The 14,185-nt window shown below is 45.8% G+C and overlaps 1 protein-coding gene across 4 annotated transcripts in view; it reads right to left on the reverse strand.

Moving 5' to 3' along the window:
- Positions 1-8,240: 8,240 nt before the first annotated feature.
- Positions 8,241-14,185, reverse strand: part of APLP2 (amyloid beta precursor like protein 2) — a 75,800-nt gene continuing 69,855 nt past the window's right edge. For all 4 annotated transcript variants that reach the window (XM_036277328.1, XM_036277327.1, XM_036277325.1 and 1 more), the window contains 4 exons: positions 12,842-12,927; positions 12,061-12,135; positions 11,676-11,831; positions 8,241-9,657 (listed from right to left, as the gene is read on the reverse strand). In XM_036277328.1, coding sequence (XP_036133221.1) covers positions 9,556-9,657; positions 11,676-11,831; positions 12,061-12,135; positions 12,842-12,927 — 419 coding nt within the window. In that variant the 3' untranslated portion in view covers positions 8,241-9,555. The remainder of the gene's footprint in view (positions 9,658-11,675; positions 11,832-12,060; positions 12,136-12,841; positions 12,928-14,185) is intronic.

Here is a 14,185-nt window from a genome sequence, read left to right on the forward strand (position 1 = left end):
CTTCCAAAGGGAGCAATTGGTTTTTGCTAATTTTTGTGTTATTATGAACTGGATTTATGCACGTTTGATATGTTTTGGGCCATTGCCATGTTTACGCTCACTGATGTTCAGAAGTTCTCTTTGGCCAGTGGGCGCCTCCTTCAGTTGCTCTGAATCCCTTGAACCCAATCCTACTCAATTTTGATGGTTTCTGTGCTTTCCGGTAAGGTGTGCCAGGTTCAGCTTGCACCTTTCTTGCCCAGGCATGTAGTTAGCCATTTCTGCAAGACATTCTACTGTCTTGCAATGGAAAATGGTATTTCAAGACAATTTTGGCACAAGGGATGTTCACTACTGAGCTGGTCAATGCTTCTGGGGCTCTTGGTGGACAAATCTAGACATTTTTAAAAGAGATGAAATACACAACTTCATATTGATACTTTCAATTCAAATATTGACTGAATTTATTCTACTTTGTGTCTGTATTTACTTTTTCCCACACTGAGAGTCTTTGTTCTCACATCACTTTTTTTTTTTTTTTTTGTCATTTCTTTAGTCCTGTCTCCTTTTTTTTTTTCCCTTTATTTATTTGAGAGAGAGAGAGAGATAGAAACATCGAAGAGAACATCGACTGGCCGCCTCCTGCATGTCCCCCACTGGAGATCAGGCCCACAACCCGGGCATGTGCCCTGACCGGAATCGAACCACACCAGCTGGACTTGGCCCCATCTCCTTTATTAAATGACAGCAACCGGTGCAATTTTCTCATTAGAGTTCAGTGAATTTACCCCTCATGGAGTTTTTGTCAACTTGCCAGCTCACCAACAGCAGCATATTCTAACTAATTTGAGCAAAAAAAAAAAAGGGGGGAAATTATTAAAAGCTTCTTAGGAACCTCACAGAACCTCTGGGAGGACCAGAAAGGCCAGAGGGGAGGAGACGCAGCCAGGAACAAGGCCAGTTAAACCAACCGCAATGCTGCTCCCCAAGCCCCCACTTATCCCGTCCCAGGGAGACACCCTACAGCTCGTCCCAGTGAGACTCACCTGGACACCAGTAATGCACGCCTCTAGCCAGAGTGGCCTGTGTTCGTTCTTTGTTCCCTCTTGAACACGTTTCCTGTGAGTGCATCTCATTGGCCTACCTACAGCCTGCGGAGAAGTCAAGTTCTGGTTCCTGCCTCGGGTAGGCAGAACTTAAATACGGAAATCCTCCAAATATACGAGGGCTGTTCAAAAGACACCCTGACCCACGGGGCCCGCAGGCACTTATTATTATTATTATTTTAAATCTTCCCCCAAGTATAATTTTCTATTTATATTCAGACAGAATGGGAAGGAGGGAGGCAGAGAGAGAGAGACACATGGACTGGTTGCCTCCCGCACAACCCCGACCAGGGCCGGCGACCGAACTGCAACCAAGGCACGTGCCCTTGACCAAATCAAACTGCAACTCTTTGGTCTGCTGGCCGATGCTCTAACCACTGAGCCAAACTGGCCAGGGCTACAAGCGCTTTTTAATGATCAAAGTAGGCTGACTCATTTGCTTACATTCTGAGCTCAATGCTCAAGTGCTGGTTAAAGGAACTTAAGTTTTTTTTTTAATTTTGTATTAATTTATTTTTGTTACAGATGTTTCTCCTTTTTTTCCCCATTGACACCCTCCTCCCCACCCCATCCCCGGCTTTGTTGTCCATGTCCATCGGTTATGCGTACGTGCATATAAGTTCTGTGGTTTATCTCTTCCCTCCCCTGACCACTTCCTCTTCTGAGGGTTGTCAGACTGTACCCTACTTCCACGTCTCTGGGTCTACCCAATTTCTCAGACTGTTATGTTCATTATATTCCACAAATAAGTGAGATCATGTGATATTTGTCTTTCTCTGCTTGGCTTGTTTCGCTTAGGATAATACTTTCCAGGTCCCTCCATGTCGTCTCAAAGGATAAGAGATCCTTCTTTCTTACAGCTGCATAGTACTCCATTGTGTATATGTACCACTGCTTTTTTATCCATTCGTCTGATGGACACTTGGGCTGTTTCCAGATCTTAGCTATTGTAAATAGTGCTGCTATGAATATAGGGGTACATATATTCTTTCTGATTGGTGTTTCAGGCTTCTTAGGGTATATTCCTATAAGTGGGATCATTGGGTCAAATGGAAGTTCAATTTTTAATTTTTTGAGGTAACACCATAGTGTTTTCCATAGTGGCACCAGTCTGCATTCCCACCAGCAGTGTACTAGAGTCCCCTTTTCTCCACACCCTCCCCAGCACTTGTTGTTTGAAGGAACTTAAGTTTTAATTAAACAATGTAAATATGTTTGTCTAGATTTTAAAAATTCTTTCAAAGTACTGTCTTCACTGTGATTGAATATGAATACTGCAAGCATAGAACAAGATGGTAACCAAGGCTGATATTTCTACTCCTCGTACAAGCTGTTATGAAGTTAAAACAATTATCACCCAATAAGTTGGCAAAACATGTTTTAAATTAGCAAGACCACAAATTTACATTTACAACCAATAATCACATTACTCTCTCAAAGTGTACTTTGGGTTCTGAGTTGTTAATGAGTATTATGAGGCCAACCTCAATAATGAGACTTGAAAAATATCAAGTATATGAAGACAAGCCACTATAATTTTTTCAGTGCTTAAAGTGATGTGATACTCAATTTAGTAAGTTACAAAATATCATTTAAGGAATAATGTACAGCTTGAGGTTTCTTAATTATAAAAGCCAAAAACCACTACAGAAGCATTTTTCTTGCCACAGTACAAGTGGCTGAAACAATGCAGAGAAAACAACATGGCAACATTGTGATCCATTCTTGTCAGAAAATGCTGTTGGAAGATGCAGAGATTTGAAGAAACTAACAAAAACAATGTTAGAGTAGGAAAGGTTCAAGTAAAAGTACAGATGTTTCTATTGTTGACCCCAAGAAAGAAAATCATTACAAATAAGGGCTCCTGGTGGCTTACAGAGCTCAAATTTACAAACAGAGCCTAGGAGGTGTTGCTAAGCAGAAGCCTCTCATGTAAGCCTTGCTTTGGGGAGAAAGAAACCTTGCTGCCTGCCTGTCCTATGGCCCTGCCTTCTGAGCCAATCTTTATTAAGGAGTTCCTGGAATCATATTTCAACCAATAGGACTGAGACTTTCCCCATCCAATCAGACCTGCGCAGCTGTATCCTCATTAACATGTTCACTGACCAATCAGAGCTGCTGCCTCTGAACAATCAGGAGTGCCTTTTGGACCAGTCAAAATGAGGGTGTGGAGTTATTTGCATGAGGACAGGCCAAGCAGGGACCGGGGGCAGGGACTTCTATGTGAGTGGACTGTACCTGAGCAGGGCTGAGCTGTCTAGCTGAGGGGGCCTCCTCCTAGCTGCCTCAGTTTCCTCACAGCTGTGCTGCTGTTCCAGTCATGCAGTATCACAACTGAACTGTTTGTACTGAACACACTGCTTTCTTCACTGCACCTCAAATTTAAGATTCCTGTTGACACTGAACTGGTGCCAACGACCAATGGTTGACACTCTCACAGCTCAGCCAATTGTATTAATCGTGAAGTACACAGTACCGATTTTTTAGCGAGCACTGGTCACCAGTCTAGGTTTAGGAGCTTGACCGGTGGGTTACTCCCTCCTCACCAAAGAAGTAAGTACTATCGCCCTGGTCGGTTTGACTCAGCGGTTAGAGCGTCGGCCTGCGGTCCTGAGAGACCCGGGTTCGGTTTCCGCTAAGGGCACGTACCTCGGTTGCAGTTTGTCCCCAGCCCTGGTTGAGTCGTGTGGGTGGCAACCACTCGATGTGTCGCTTTCACGTTGATGTTTCTCTCTCTCTCTCTCTCTCCCTCTATCTGAACAAAATATCGAAAAATGTCCTCGGGTGAGGATAAAAAAACAAAAAACAAAAAATAAGGCACGGGGAAGCATAACTCTCCACTCCTTAAGTGTGGGAGGCACAGTGACCTCCTTCCAGAGAAGAGGTAGAGGATAACCCGCACAGTGGAGACACTGACAAGCACTGTTTCCCTTCTCTCGCTGTCTAAACCGAAGTCCATAGTTTATTCAGATTTCCTTAGTTTTCTCCTGATGTCCTTTTCTTTAAAATATTTTTTTCTATATTGTTTAGAGAGGGGAAGGGAGAGGGAGATAGAAACATAGATGAGAGAGAACATCGACTGGCCGCCTCCTGCATGCCCCCCACTGGGGATCGGGCTCACAACCTGGGCATGTGCCCTGACCGGGAATCGAACCGGCAACCTCTTGGTGCATGGGTTGACACTCAACCAGGGAGCCACACCAACTGGGCTCTCCTGATGTCCTTTTTATGTCCAGGATACCAAATTACATTCTGTTTCCATAAGCTCCTGTGGAGTGTAGCAGTTTCTCACTGTTTTGGATGATTTTGGCCATTTGCAGGTGTACTGGTTAGGTATTTTGTAGGAAGCCCCTCTTTGGGATTTTTCTCCTGACCCTGGGGTTATGTTATTGGGGAGGAAGACCACAGAGGTAAAGTGCCATGCTCATCACACCGCATCAAGGGTACACGCTGTCACCAAGACCTGTCACAGTGGAGAGACTGGCCTTGACCACCTGGCTGAGCCAATCACTTTGCTGGACTAACTGGTAATATTTCACTGGACCCAAAAGGCTTTGTATCCCAAATAAACTTTAGGGGAAAAAATAATCTTTTTATGTTTCCCTAGTTTTTATTTATGATAGTACATGTATATAATTTTAAAATAACAATACATATAAAGTACATACTAAAAGTGTTTTATTGATGGAGGCTGCTGCTCTAATCACAAAGAACCACTGATTTAAGTATTTTAATTTATTATTATTTTTATATGTTCTTACTGATTTTTTAGAGAGGGAGGGAGTGATAGAATTGGCTGCCTCCTGCACGCCCCCTACCGGGGATCCAGCCCGAAACCCAGGCATGTGCCCTGACTGGGAATCGAACCAGCACCTCCCAGTCCATGGGATGATACTCAATCCACTGAGATACACCAGCAGGGCTCAATGTTTTTATTTCAACCAGATCTGGGTGAACGTGGCCAAAGAACTCCCAGATTCCTCAAGAAAGTCATGCCCCCACCATTCTAGAAAAAAAATTTAATTATGTCTCCTGTCCATTTTCTGCATTCTGGGGCTACTCCGCAGTGGGGACACACTAACCATCTGCGACAGTGAAGCCTTGCTTGATGTTAAGTGCCCAGAGAGGACTGACACAATTTCCCCCTTTTTCATAGTAGGTAACAAGGCAAAATACTGTCCTTCCTATTTTAAAAGAACTTTACCCTTAGTCTCAGGAACAGAACCCATTGCTCATATCAGACTTTGGCTCTGTGTGGCCAGTATAGCTGTAAAATGAGAGGACAAGCCATACGGGCCCTTCTAGTTCCTTCCATCCATTTTGTCTATCACTTCCTCTAACGAGTAACAAGAGACAGTAGAGTGGACCCCCGGACCTCCCCAAATCTTAGGGACTCGTCACATCTGAATGTGGGTCTCCTAAAATAAGAGTATCAGTGTCAGAGCAACCGAAACCAGAGCACATCACCAGGACTCCGGGCTGGCTCCGATCTGTCACCGCAAGGACAGGGAAGTGGGAGGACCTCGTACAGTCAGCTGAGAGCTGCCGGCAGGGTGGGCAGGACCACATTCCACAGACCGCGGAGCTGAGTCACCAGGGCAGAAACCAGCTGAGGAGGTTTTTCTCAGTACCTGATGAGGGGACCGAGTGGGGCTGGTCTAGAGCTAAGCATGCTAGCCAGTCCCCTGACTTTAATTTCCATGGAATTTTCTTTCAAAACTAAAAATAAAAAAAAGGACTTTCTCTCTCATAGCTGCAGTCCTGTTACCAATCCAATGTGGGCCTGGTTCAGCTCTAACCCTGAATGCCTCTGTACTGACCCCGTCTGGGTAGTGAATGTGTATAAACAGAAGTCACTGCAATTTCACCAGCCCCAAACTTCTCCAATGTCCTTCATCAACAGCAGTGTTGGTGATGGATCAAAGTCCATCATTGACCAGTGGATAGGTCCTAGTTGACACTCACCAGCTTGTAAGATGACTGACACATGTATACTGCACAGGGGACTGATGACAGCTGGGTTGGGCTCTCTGCTCCATCCCTTACCCCCAGACCGGGAAAACCTCAGCTTTCTGTACAAGAAAGCCTATGCTATACCGGTTAAAACAATTAAATGAGACACTTCATCATTTTTGTGCTAGCAGGTGGCAGGCACGAAAATAGATGAAGCTGGCCTGTTAGACTTGGAAGAATGATGCTGGATCTGTACGTTCCAGCTGGTTTTGCACAGGGTTAAGTGGCTACACTCTTCTGCACTCTGGCAGACACTGGATTCAAAAAGATTTTTTAGCCCTGGCCGGTTTGGCTCAGCGATTAGAGCGTCCGCCTGCGGTCCGGAGAGACCCGGGTTCGGTTCCCGCTAAGGGCACGTACCTCGGTTGCAGTTTGTCCCCGGCCCTGGTTGGTCGTGTGGGTGGCAGCCACTCGATGTGTCCCTTTCACATCGATGTTTCCCTCTCTCTCTCTCTTCCTCTCTCTCCCTCCCACTCTGTCTGTACAAAAAATGGAAAAATGTCCTCGGATGAGGATAAAAAAAAAAAAAAGATTTTTTAGCTCAGCCAGTGTGGCTCAGTGGTTGAACGTCGATCCATGCACCAAGAGGTCGAGGGTTCAATTCCTGGTCAGGGCACATGCCCAGGTTGTGGTCAAATCCCCAGTGGGGGGGCATGCAGGAGGCAGCCGATTGATGTTCTCTCTCATCAATGTTTCTGTCCTTCTCTCCCTCTCTCTTCCTTCCTCTAAAATAAAATAAATTTTGTTTTCAAGTTTCCTCTTTTCCACGACCTTCCTGGCAGCAACTTGGTGGCCAGCGCAGGAGGGAGAGGCAGATGAGGAAGTACTGATGGTTCCAAAGAACCACCTGTTTAACTGGTTTGTCTCAAGGTACTTTCTGCCAGAGGCTCTGAAAATGCACCCTCCCTATTCCACTATCCTAGGGAAGATATGCCGCGTGTGTACACACATTTACACAGGCACGTATTTGCATTAACTTCACCACATATGTGAACGGGCATTACACTCAGCACGACTGAAGACTCTGACTTTAGCCCGATTTCAGTCCCACACACTAGCTGGACTTCAGAGATGGACGGCACGGTGAGAACCGCACCCCGGCACACCGTGCAGAAAGCAGCGGTCAGTACGCGGACCTCCTCCAACAAGAACACATCGCCTCCTAATGGCAGGTTGTTTAAAAACTCAGGAATGAAAATACTGAATGTCAACTGTAATTGAAAAAAAAAAAAACCCTCAGAAATGGAAGCTGCAAACATTTCAGCCACAAGCCCTACTAATTGTGTCCAGTACCAAGAAAAATCTCATATTAATAAATGAATAAATGTTGCCATATGAAACTCTTGGCTGACTTTCTTATTTTATTTTTTTAAGCTAACTTGTATTCTATTATTTTTTCTTTATTTGTTTTTAGAGAGAGAGGAAGGGAGAGGGAGAGACAGATAGAAATTATCGATGAGAGAGAACATCGATTGGCTGCCTCCTGCATGTTCCCCACTGGGGATCTGGCCCACAACCTGGGCATGTGCCCTGACCAGGAATTGAACTGGCGACCTCTTGATGCATGGGTCGATGCTCAACCACCGAGCCACACCAGCTGGGCTTATTCTTAAGTTTGACCAAACAAATAATTGCTACACATTTACAATAGCTCAAAAGGAAACAAGTAATTTAGAGAAGGAAAAAAATCTTAAAAAATTTTAACACATACACTCAGATGGATTTACCATCATAAAAGAAGGAATGTTCGTAGAAATAGTAGAAGAAAGCAGCTCTTAATATGATGACTAAATTCACTAGAAACGATGGAAGACAAAGGAAAGGGACCATTCAGATTATACAACAAATCTAAAAAGAAACAACTAGGGAGGTTCAAGGTCAAATCAATTAGAACTTTAGAAAATGTATAAAATACAGTGGAGGAAAGCATTAACAAGAATGCAAGAATATTTCTCTGAGAGTCAAAAAAGACACCTGCCTTATGTTGGAATCACTTTCCCTGTTATTTGAATGGACCTCAAACCCAGGAGCCCCACCTGCTCGGCAATCCTGCAGGGAAGGGAGATTCCCATCATCCTGGAGGCAGGAGGGTGAAAACCTCATCACAGAGCAACGCCAGGCCAATAAAACAAGGAGTCTTGGTGGAAGTTAAAGTATTTATTGATGTGTTTAAACTCTGTACATTCTCCACAGATCAGATTAAGGAGTTTGTAGGTGAAGTTTATCTGTGCATAGTGGGAAGAAACATGGATAAGGTGAAGGGAGGAAAAAAAAAACAGTCACAGGGAAATAGAAAAAAAATACACCACAGGTTACCAGAACCTTCAGAATAAAAACAAGAAAAGGCTGTGAGCATCAACATCAACTATACAAGCATTACAAAGACTCGTGGGAAGAAAACAAAATCTCACCGCTTTGCATGGTGTCTACGGACCATCTCAATATCCTCCCACCACAAAAGCAAACCTCCCACGGTCTCTCCTGGGCCACTGGCACCTGCGACAGTAGTCTTCTGCGTGAACACCAACAAGGCTGGTGACGGGAGGGGAGGGCAGGGAAGTCAGGTACGGCAGGAGGGATGGGATCAGTGCCTTCAGAGGGAGATGTCCAAGGAGGTAAAGACAGCACATTCGGACATGACTTGGGAGGGAAGTGAGCTGTAAAAAGCTATGGGAAGTCAACAGTGGACAGTGAAGAAGGTCATATACAAACTACAGGCTAATATCCGTGGAAGAACTGGATTCTGAAGGAGAGCAGTAGTGGACGCCCTATTCTGTATACATGAGGCTTGCTACAAGGTGCGGAAACGCAAATGCTTTTAACCTGCTTGGTGACAGGGCTTATGTGGAAACACCAAGGTACCCAGCAGTGGGAACACCAGACTCCCAAGAAACTGGTCCTTTAGAAAAATTTTGGGAGGGCATCAGATGTGCTCAATGGTCTTACAGTTCCCTACTTTTCTTAGTTTCTCAGCAACTTTCTGAGAGCTCATTTAAAAGGGAAATACTGCCTTTTAAAAAAATAGAAACCAGGACAGGGAATGAGCCTTAGTGGACTTATACAATGCAACTGGAACAAACGACCTGCATGTACAGTTTATCACTGCAAATCAGATGTCCATGTCTACAGGGCATGTGTGAGACAATACGAGAGAAGTGGGATGCCTGATTAATTTAAAAAAGAAAACTACATCAGTCAAATATCTGCAATAGATCATTTTCTCATTTCACTTAAGGTTTATATATCATATATTGTTATATTAACATTTTTTCACCCATTTAAAAGAATGGAAATTGTGATCCTACAGTAGTACTTTATAGTCTTAATCATCCAAGAGGTCTGAACGTAACATGAAATCCTCTGGAAGTAACTGTTGGTCAGCAGTCGATCCAAAACACTGGACCTTCTGGCCCACTTGCACCCCAACTCCAATGGGGGGATGTGCGCCTTCTCCCACTTACACCTGCATCTGCTCCAGATACTTGTAGGTCGGGTTTTCGTAACCATGGTTCTGCATCTTGTTCAGGTGACGCTCTTCAGGGGTGAGCATTGGGTCGACCTGGAGGAGCAAAGGTTGTGGATCATGCAGTGAACCTCAGAGAATGGCAGAGTCCAGACCTGAGCTGGTTGCTGTGCCAGCCCCTAGGGACCAACCAAAACCAGCCCAGCATCCAGTTTCTTTCTTTCTGTCTTTCTTTCTTTTAAATATGTTTCTATTGATTTTTTTTAGAGAGAGAGGAAGGGAGAAACATTAGTCGGCTGCCTCCTACACACCCCCTACAGGGGATCAAGCCCGTAACCCAGGCATGTGCCCCGATCAGGATTTGAACTGGGACCTCTCAGTCCATGGGACGATACTCAATCCACTGAGCCACACCGGCCGGGCTCAGCGTCATTTCTATTGGGTGAACCAAACAAGTGGAGGTGAGGACACAGGATGAGGAAAGAGAGGAGGGTCCGAGAGGCAATGCTTCTGAAAGCTAGAGTTCTGAAAGCTTAGTCCAAGTTGGAGAACACAGTGAACTGAATTTCCCAGCTCCACAGTAACAAGCAAGTCTCAGTTCTGCTGCTAACCATCTGGGGCAGCCTAAGTGAGCAGCCCTATAAAACAAGGACTGAGGCTGGATGATACAGGGCTTTTCCAGCTTTGAAATTCTAAAACTAGGTCCCTACCCAACAGGAGACGAACCTGATAACTAAGACATACATCTGAACTAATTTTCCAGAGCACACTATATTCTTCTTCTTCTTTTTTTAAGAGGAAGGGACATGGAGAGAGAGAGAGAAAAAAAACATTGATTGGCCGCCTCCCGCACACCCCCTACTCGGGACTGAGTCCACAACCCTGCCATGTGCCCTGACCAGGAATCAAACTGGTGACCTGTCAGTGCACAGGTCAATGCCCAGTGAACTGAGCCACATGGGCCAGGGCACTATATTCTTTTATTTGAACCCTCACCCGAGGACATTTTTGCATTTATCCTCTGAGTGGGAGGGAGAGCGAGAGGAAGAGAGGTAGAGAGAGAAACATCGATGTGAGAGAGACACATCAATGTGCAAGAGACACAATGAATGGTTGCCACCCACATGACCCCAACCGGGGCTGGGGACAAACTGCAACCGAGGTACGTGCCCTTAGCGAGAACCGAACCCGGGACTCTCTGGGCCGTGGGTCAACGCTCTAACCGCTGAGCCAAACCGGCCAGGGCACTACATTCTTTATTGTATTCATTTTCTAGAATCAAGAGACTGAACATTTCCACTACCCACGAAAAACAAGTGGTAAGCAATTCTAATTGCCAATCAGCAGAAGATGAAAGAGAAACAGTCTGTTCTGGCTTTCTAAATTTTCTGTTCCTTTTTTTCTCCTTTAAAAAAGATAGCCCTGGCCAGTTTAGCTCAGTGGTTAGAGCGTCGGCCTGCGGTCCAGAGAAACTCGGGTTTGGTTCCTGCTGAGGGCACGTACCTTGGTTGCGGTTCAGTCCCGGCCTGGTCAGGGTCGTGTGGGAGGCAGCCAGTCAGTGTGTCTCACAGCGATGTCTCCCTCTCTCCCTCCCACCCTTCCACTCTATCTGAAGATAAATGGGAAAATATCCTCAGGTAAAGATTAAAAAAAAAAAAAGACTATTAGTCCTAGTTCATTTTTTAAGATTTAGCTCTCTCATGAGTGTCATTGTTGCCTGATCTGTCACAGACCTGGTTTGTTCCTTAAACAAGTCAACAACAACAAAGAAGGTATTACAGCCTTTCCTTCTCAAATATCTAACATACCTGGAAAACGGAAACGCTAAGGAAGTAATCCGAGAAAATAAACTCTCTGCAACATAAAATGCTTTTATGATGTCCTCACATTCACAGTCAAAGCCCAAAATTAATATTAAAAGTCGGCAATAGCCCTTTGCCATTGAATCAACATAATTCATTTGGGGCTGACTTCTAAAACGTGACCAAAATCCAGAGAGTGATCTAACTGCCGCGAAGTACCCCGAACAGACACCGGAGCCCTGTAAGCTCCCGACAGCAGCGAGCGGAGCTCGGCCAGCGCAGGCCAGGTCGGGAGAGTGCCCAGCTACTCACTTCCACGATGCCATGGCTGATGGTGCCGTACTGTCTCTTCCTCAGCATCACCAGGCTGATGACTATGACCGTAGCAATGGCCACCGCAATGACCAACAGGCCGATGAGGGCACTGCTGCTCAGACTGAAGTCCTCTCGCAGTGGCCCCACAGATTCCTAAAATAACAAAGGAGATGAGCTGCAAAGCCCGGGGACCATCTGCGCAGTGTGAGAGGCAGCAGCCCAGGGACAGGCTCACGCAGGGCCGCGCTCCTTCCGTCGCGTCTCTAAGACCCAGGGAGCTCCCAGACCTGGCTTTCCAGGTAACCACCCACAAGGGAGAACCCCGCTGTCCCAGTCTCCATGGAGATTAACCTGGCATTGGGTTCTGGAGCTAAACACATACCGGCTCTTCCTCAAGGCCTCCAACTCTCTCAGAATTGAAAATCATTTCCTTAACATCCAGAGTCTCGTCAATGACCTGAAACAATATGAAAGTGTCAGCAAGTGGGTGGGAGGGGAAATCAGTGTGAACAGAAATCCATGTGTATCTGGTGGCGGGAAGCAGACACCGACGGGCATCCACTACCCATCAGTTCCGTCACACCCATCTACATCCACTCACCAACCCCCACAGGAAGAAGCAAGTGTGATGCGAGAGTACGTAAAGCAACGGGTCCCTTGAGGGCCTCCGCCTGCACTTTCCTTTAGGTCACTATTGTGGAAGAGTATTTCAGGACAGATTACCAGGAAGCCAAGTTGAAACATCAAACTCAGTTAAGAATAATCCGGAACTGTAAATGCTAGAAAATGCCCGAATAATTAACAAGAGGTATAAACCTAAGGCAGTAATTAGAATCAACACCAGTTCTACTCCATGTTCAAGTTATGAAATCGCCACTCACTTAAAAATGGCCTCTCATAGTTTATTCATCTCTTTAGTTGTAAATATATTTTCCCACTTCATAGTAAGAAATGAGCTACTACTGAAAAACACTTCTTTATTCTGTTTCATACCCAGAGGCTAAACAACAAGCAAACCTGTGGGAGCAGCTGGAGCCCGCCCACCTCCTACCACATGGACAAGGAACACATGGCGGGGCACCTGCAAAGCATCTCAAACAATGTCACTCACACCAATTATTCTCAAAATTAAAACAGGGCAGGGCAGGAGAGAAATGACTCACCATATTTTCATCCACTTTATTTTTACTGTTAATCACTTTCTCCTCGGCACCTATCAATCTTCCGTCCTGCTCTCCCAATCCAGAGCCTGTGTGGAGAGAGATCACACTTGAATCTCCGAGACTCGCAGACCTGTGCTTCTCACAGAGTAGCCAACTCCCTCCTGAGGGTGCAGAGCCCACGGAATGCCTCCCCCGGCAACTCAATGTGCTACTTGGCTCCCATGTTTGAGGAAGCACTGTGCTCTACTCTATAAGGATGAATGAAACAGGCATTTTTCAAAGGGCTGATGGGAACAATGAAGAGAGAGTGCTTATCTGTACCCAGCTTGGAAAGATGGAATGCAAGCCTTCGGAAGACACTGTTCACTGTAAGAGAAACGGAAGCTGAGCCCATGGGCATTCCAGCATGGAACCCATGGAACGCCCTAGGTGACATCACCAAGCATCTCCCCCTTCCGCAGCTGGGGTTCCCTTCCAACAAACAACTGTCAGATGAGCAATGAATTTGCATGTTTGCCTCGGGCATCGTATTTTATCCCACAGGCAATTCGTTCTGCCTGAAATAACCTCCCTGACCTTCAACCATTCCTATCTGTCCTTCAAGCTACAGCTCCTCTTGGGAGATATGCCCAGGTTACAGCACTTTAAACCACTGTCTGTAATTACTGATTTTCTCCTGTGTTTCCCACCAGGCTGTAACCCTCTCAGGGCCTAGATCATAGATGGTCACATCCTCAATAGTTACTAGACAATGAACAGGACGAGAGTATTCCATAAAAAGGCAGAATCCTAACACCAGGGTGGAAGGTTTACCTTTCTATAAATGAAGCAAGAAAATAGCAACACTCCTCTTGTCAAGGTCAGACATGGCCTGAGCCAACGTCACTTGTGCGTGGCACTGCAAACCATATCCAACGATGCAGCATGACTGAAGCCAGCACAACCCCAGTGAGAGGAAAGTGAGGAGCAAGCCTCTTTATTTTTAGCTCCAACGCATGTGATTTCCAGCTATCCTAACACTTTCTCATTAATAATAACCACTACGGTTCTATATAAACGTCTATGATTTGAACCTTTTATAAATAGACCAGCCCGACAGGATACTCGGCATTCAAAGTGACCACCTGCAAGTGAGTAACAGTCACTCGAGAGCATATGCAAAGCACTGCTGTCTCCGGGCTTGCCAAAGGCAGGTGGCAACACCAGGCCGGCCTGCTGTCCAGCTCACAGCAGACTTGTTCTTGACACGGAGCGATTCAAACAGCTGCTGCAGAGGCCCATCCTGCAGGCCAGCTGACGCGGTAACTCGGGAGAACACAGCAACGACGCACGCTTTCTCTAAGG

This window comes from Molossus molossus, unplaced genomic scaffold, assembly GCF_014108415.1.
Source record: "Molossus molossus isolate mMolMol1 unplaced genomic scaffold, mMolMol1.p scaffold_m16_p_22, whole genome shotgun sequence".
Taxonomy (NCBI): Eukaryota; Metazoa; Chordata; class Mammalia; order Chiroptera; family Molossidae; genus Molossus; species Molossus molossus.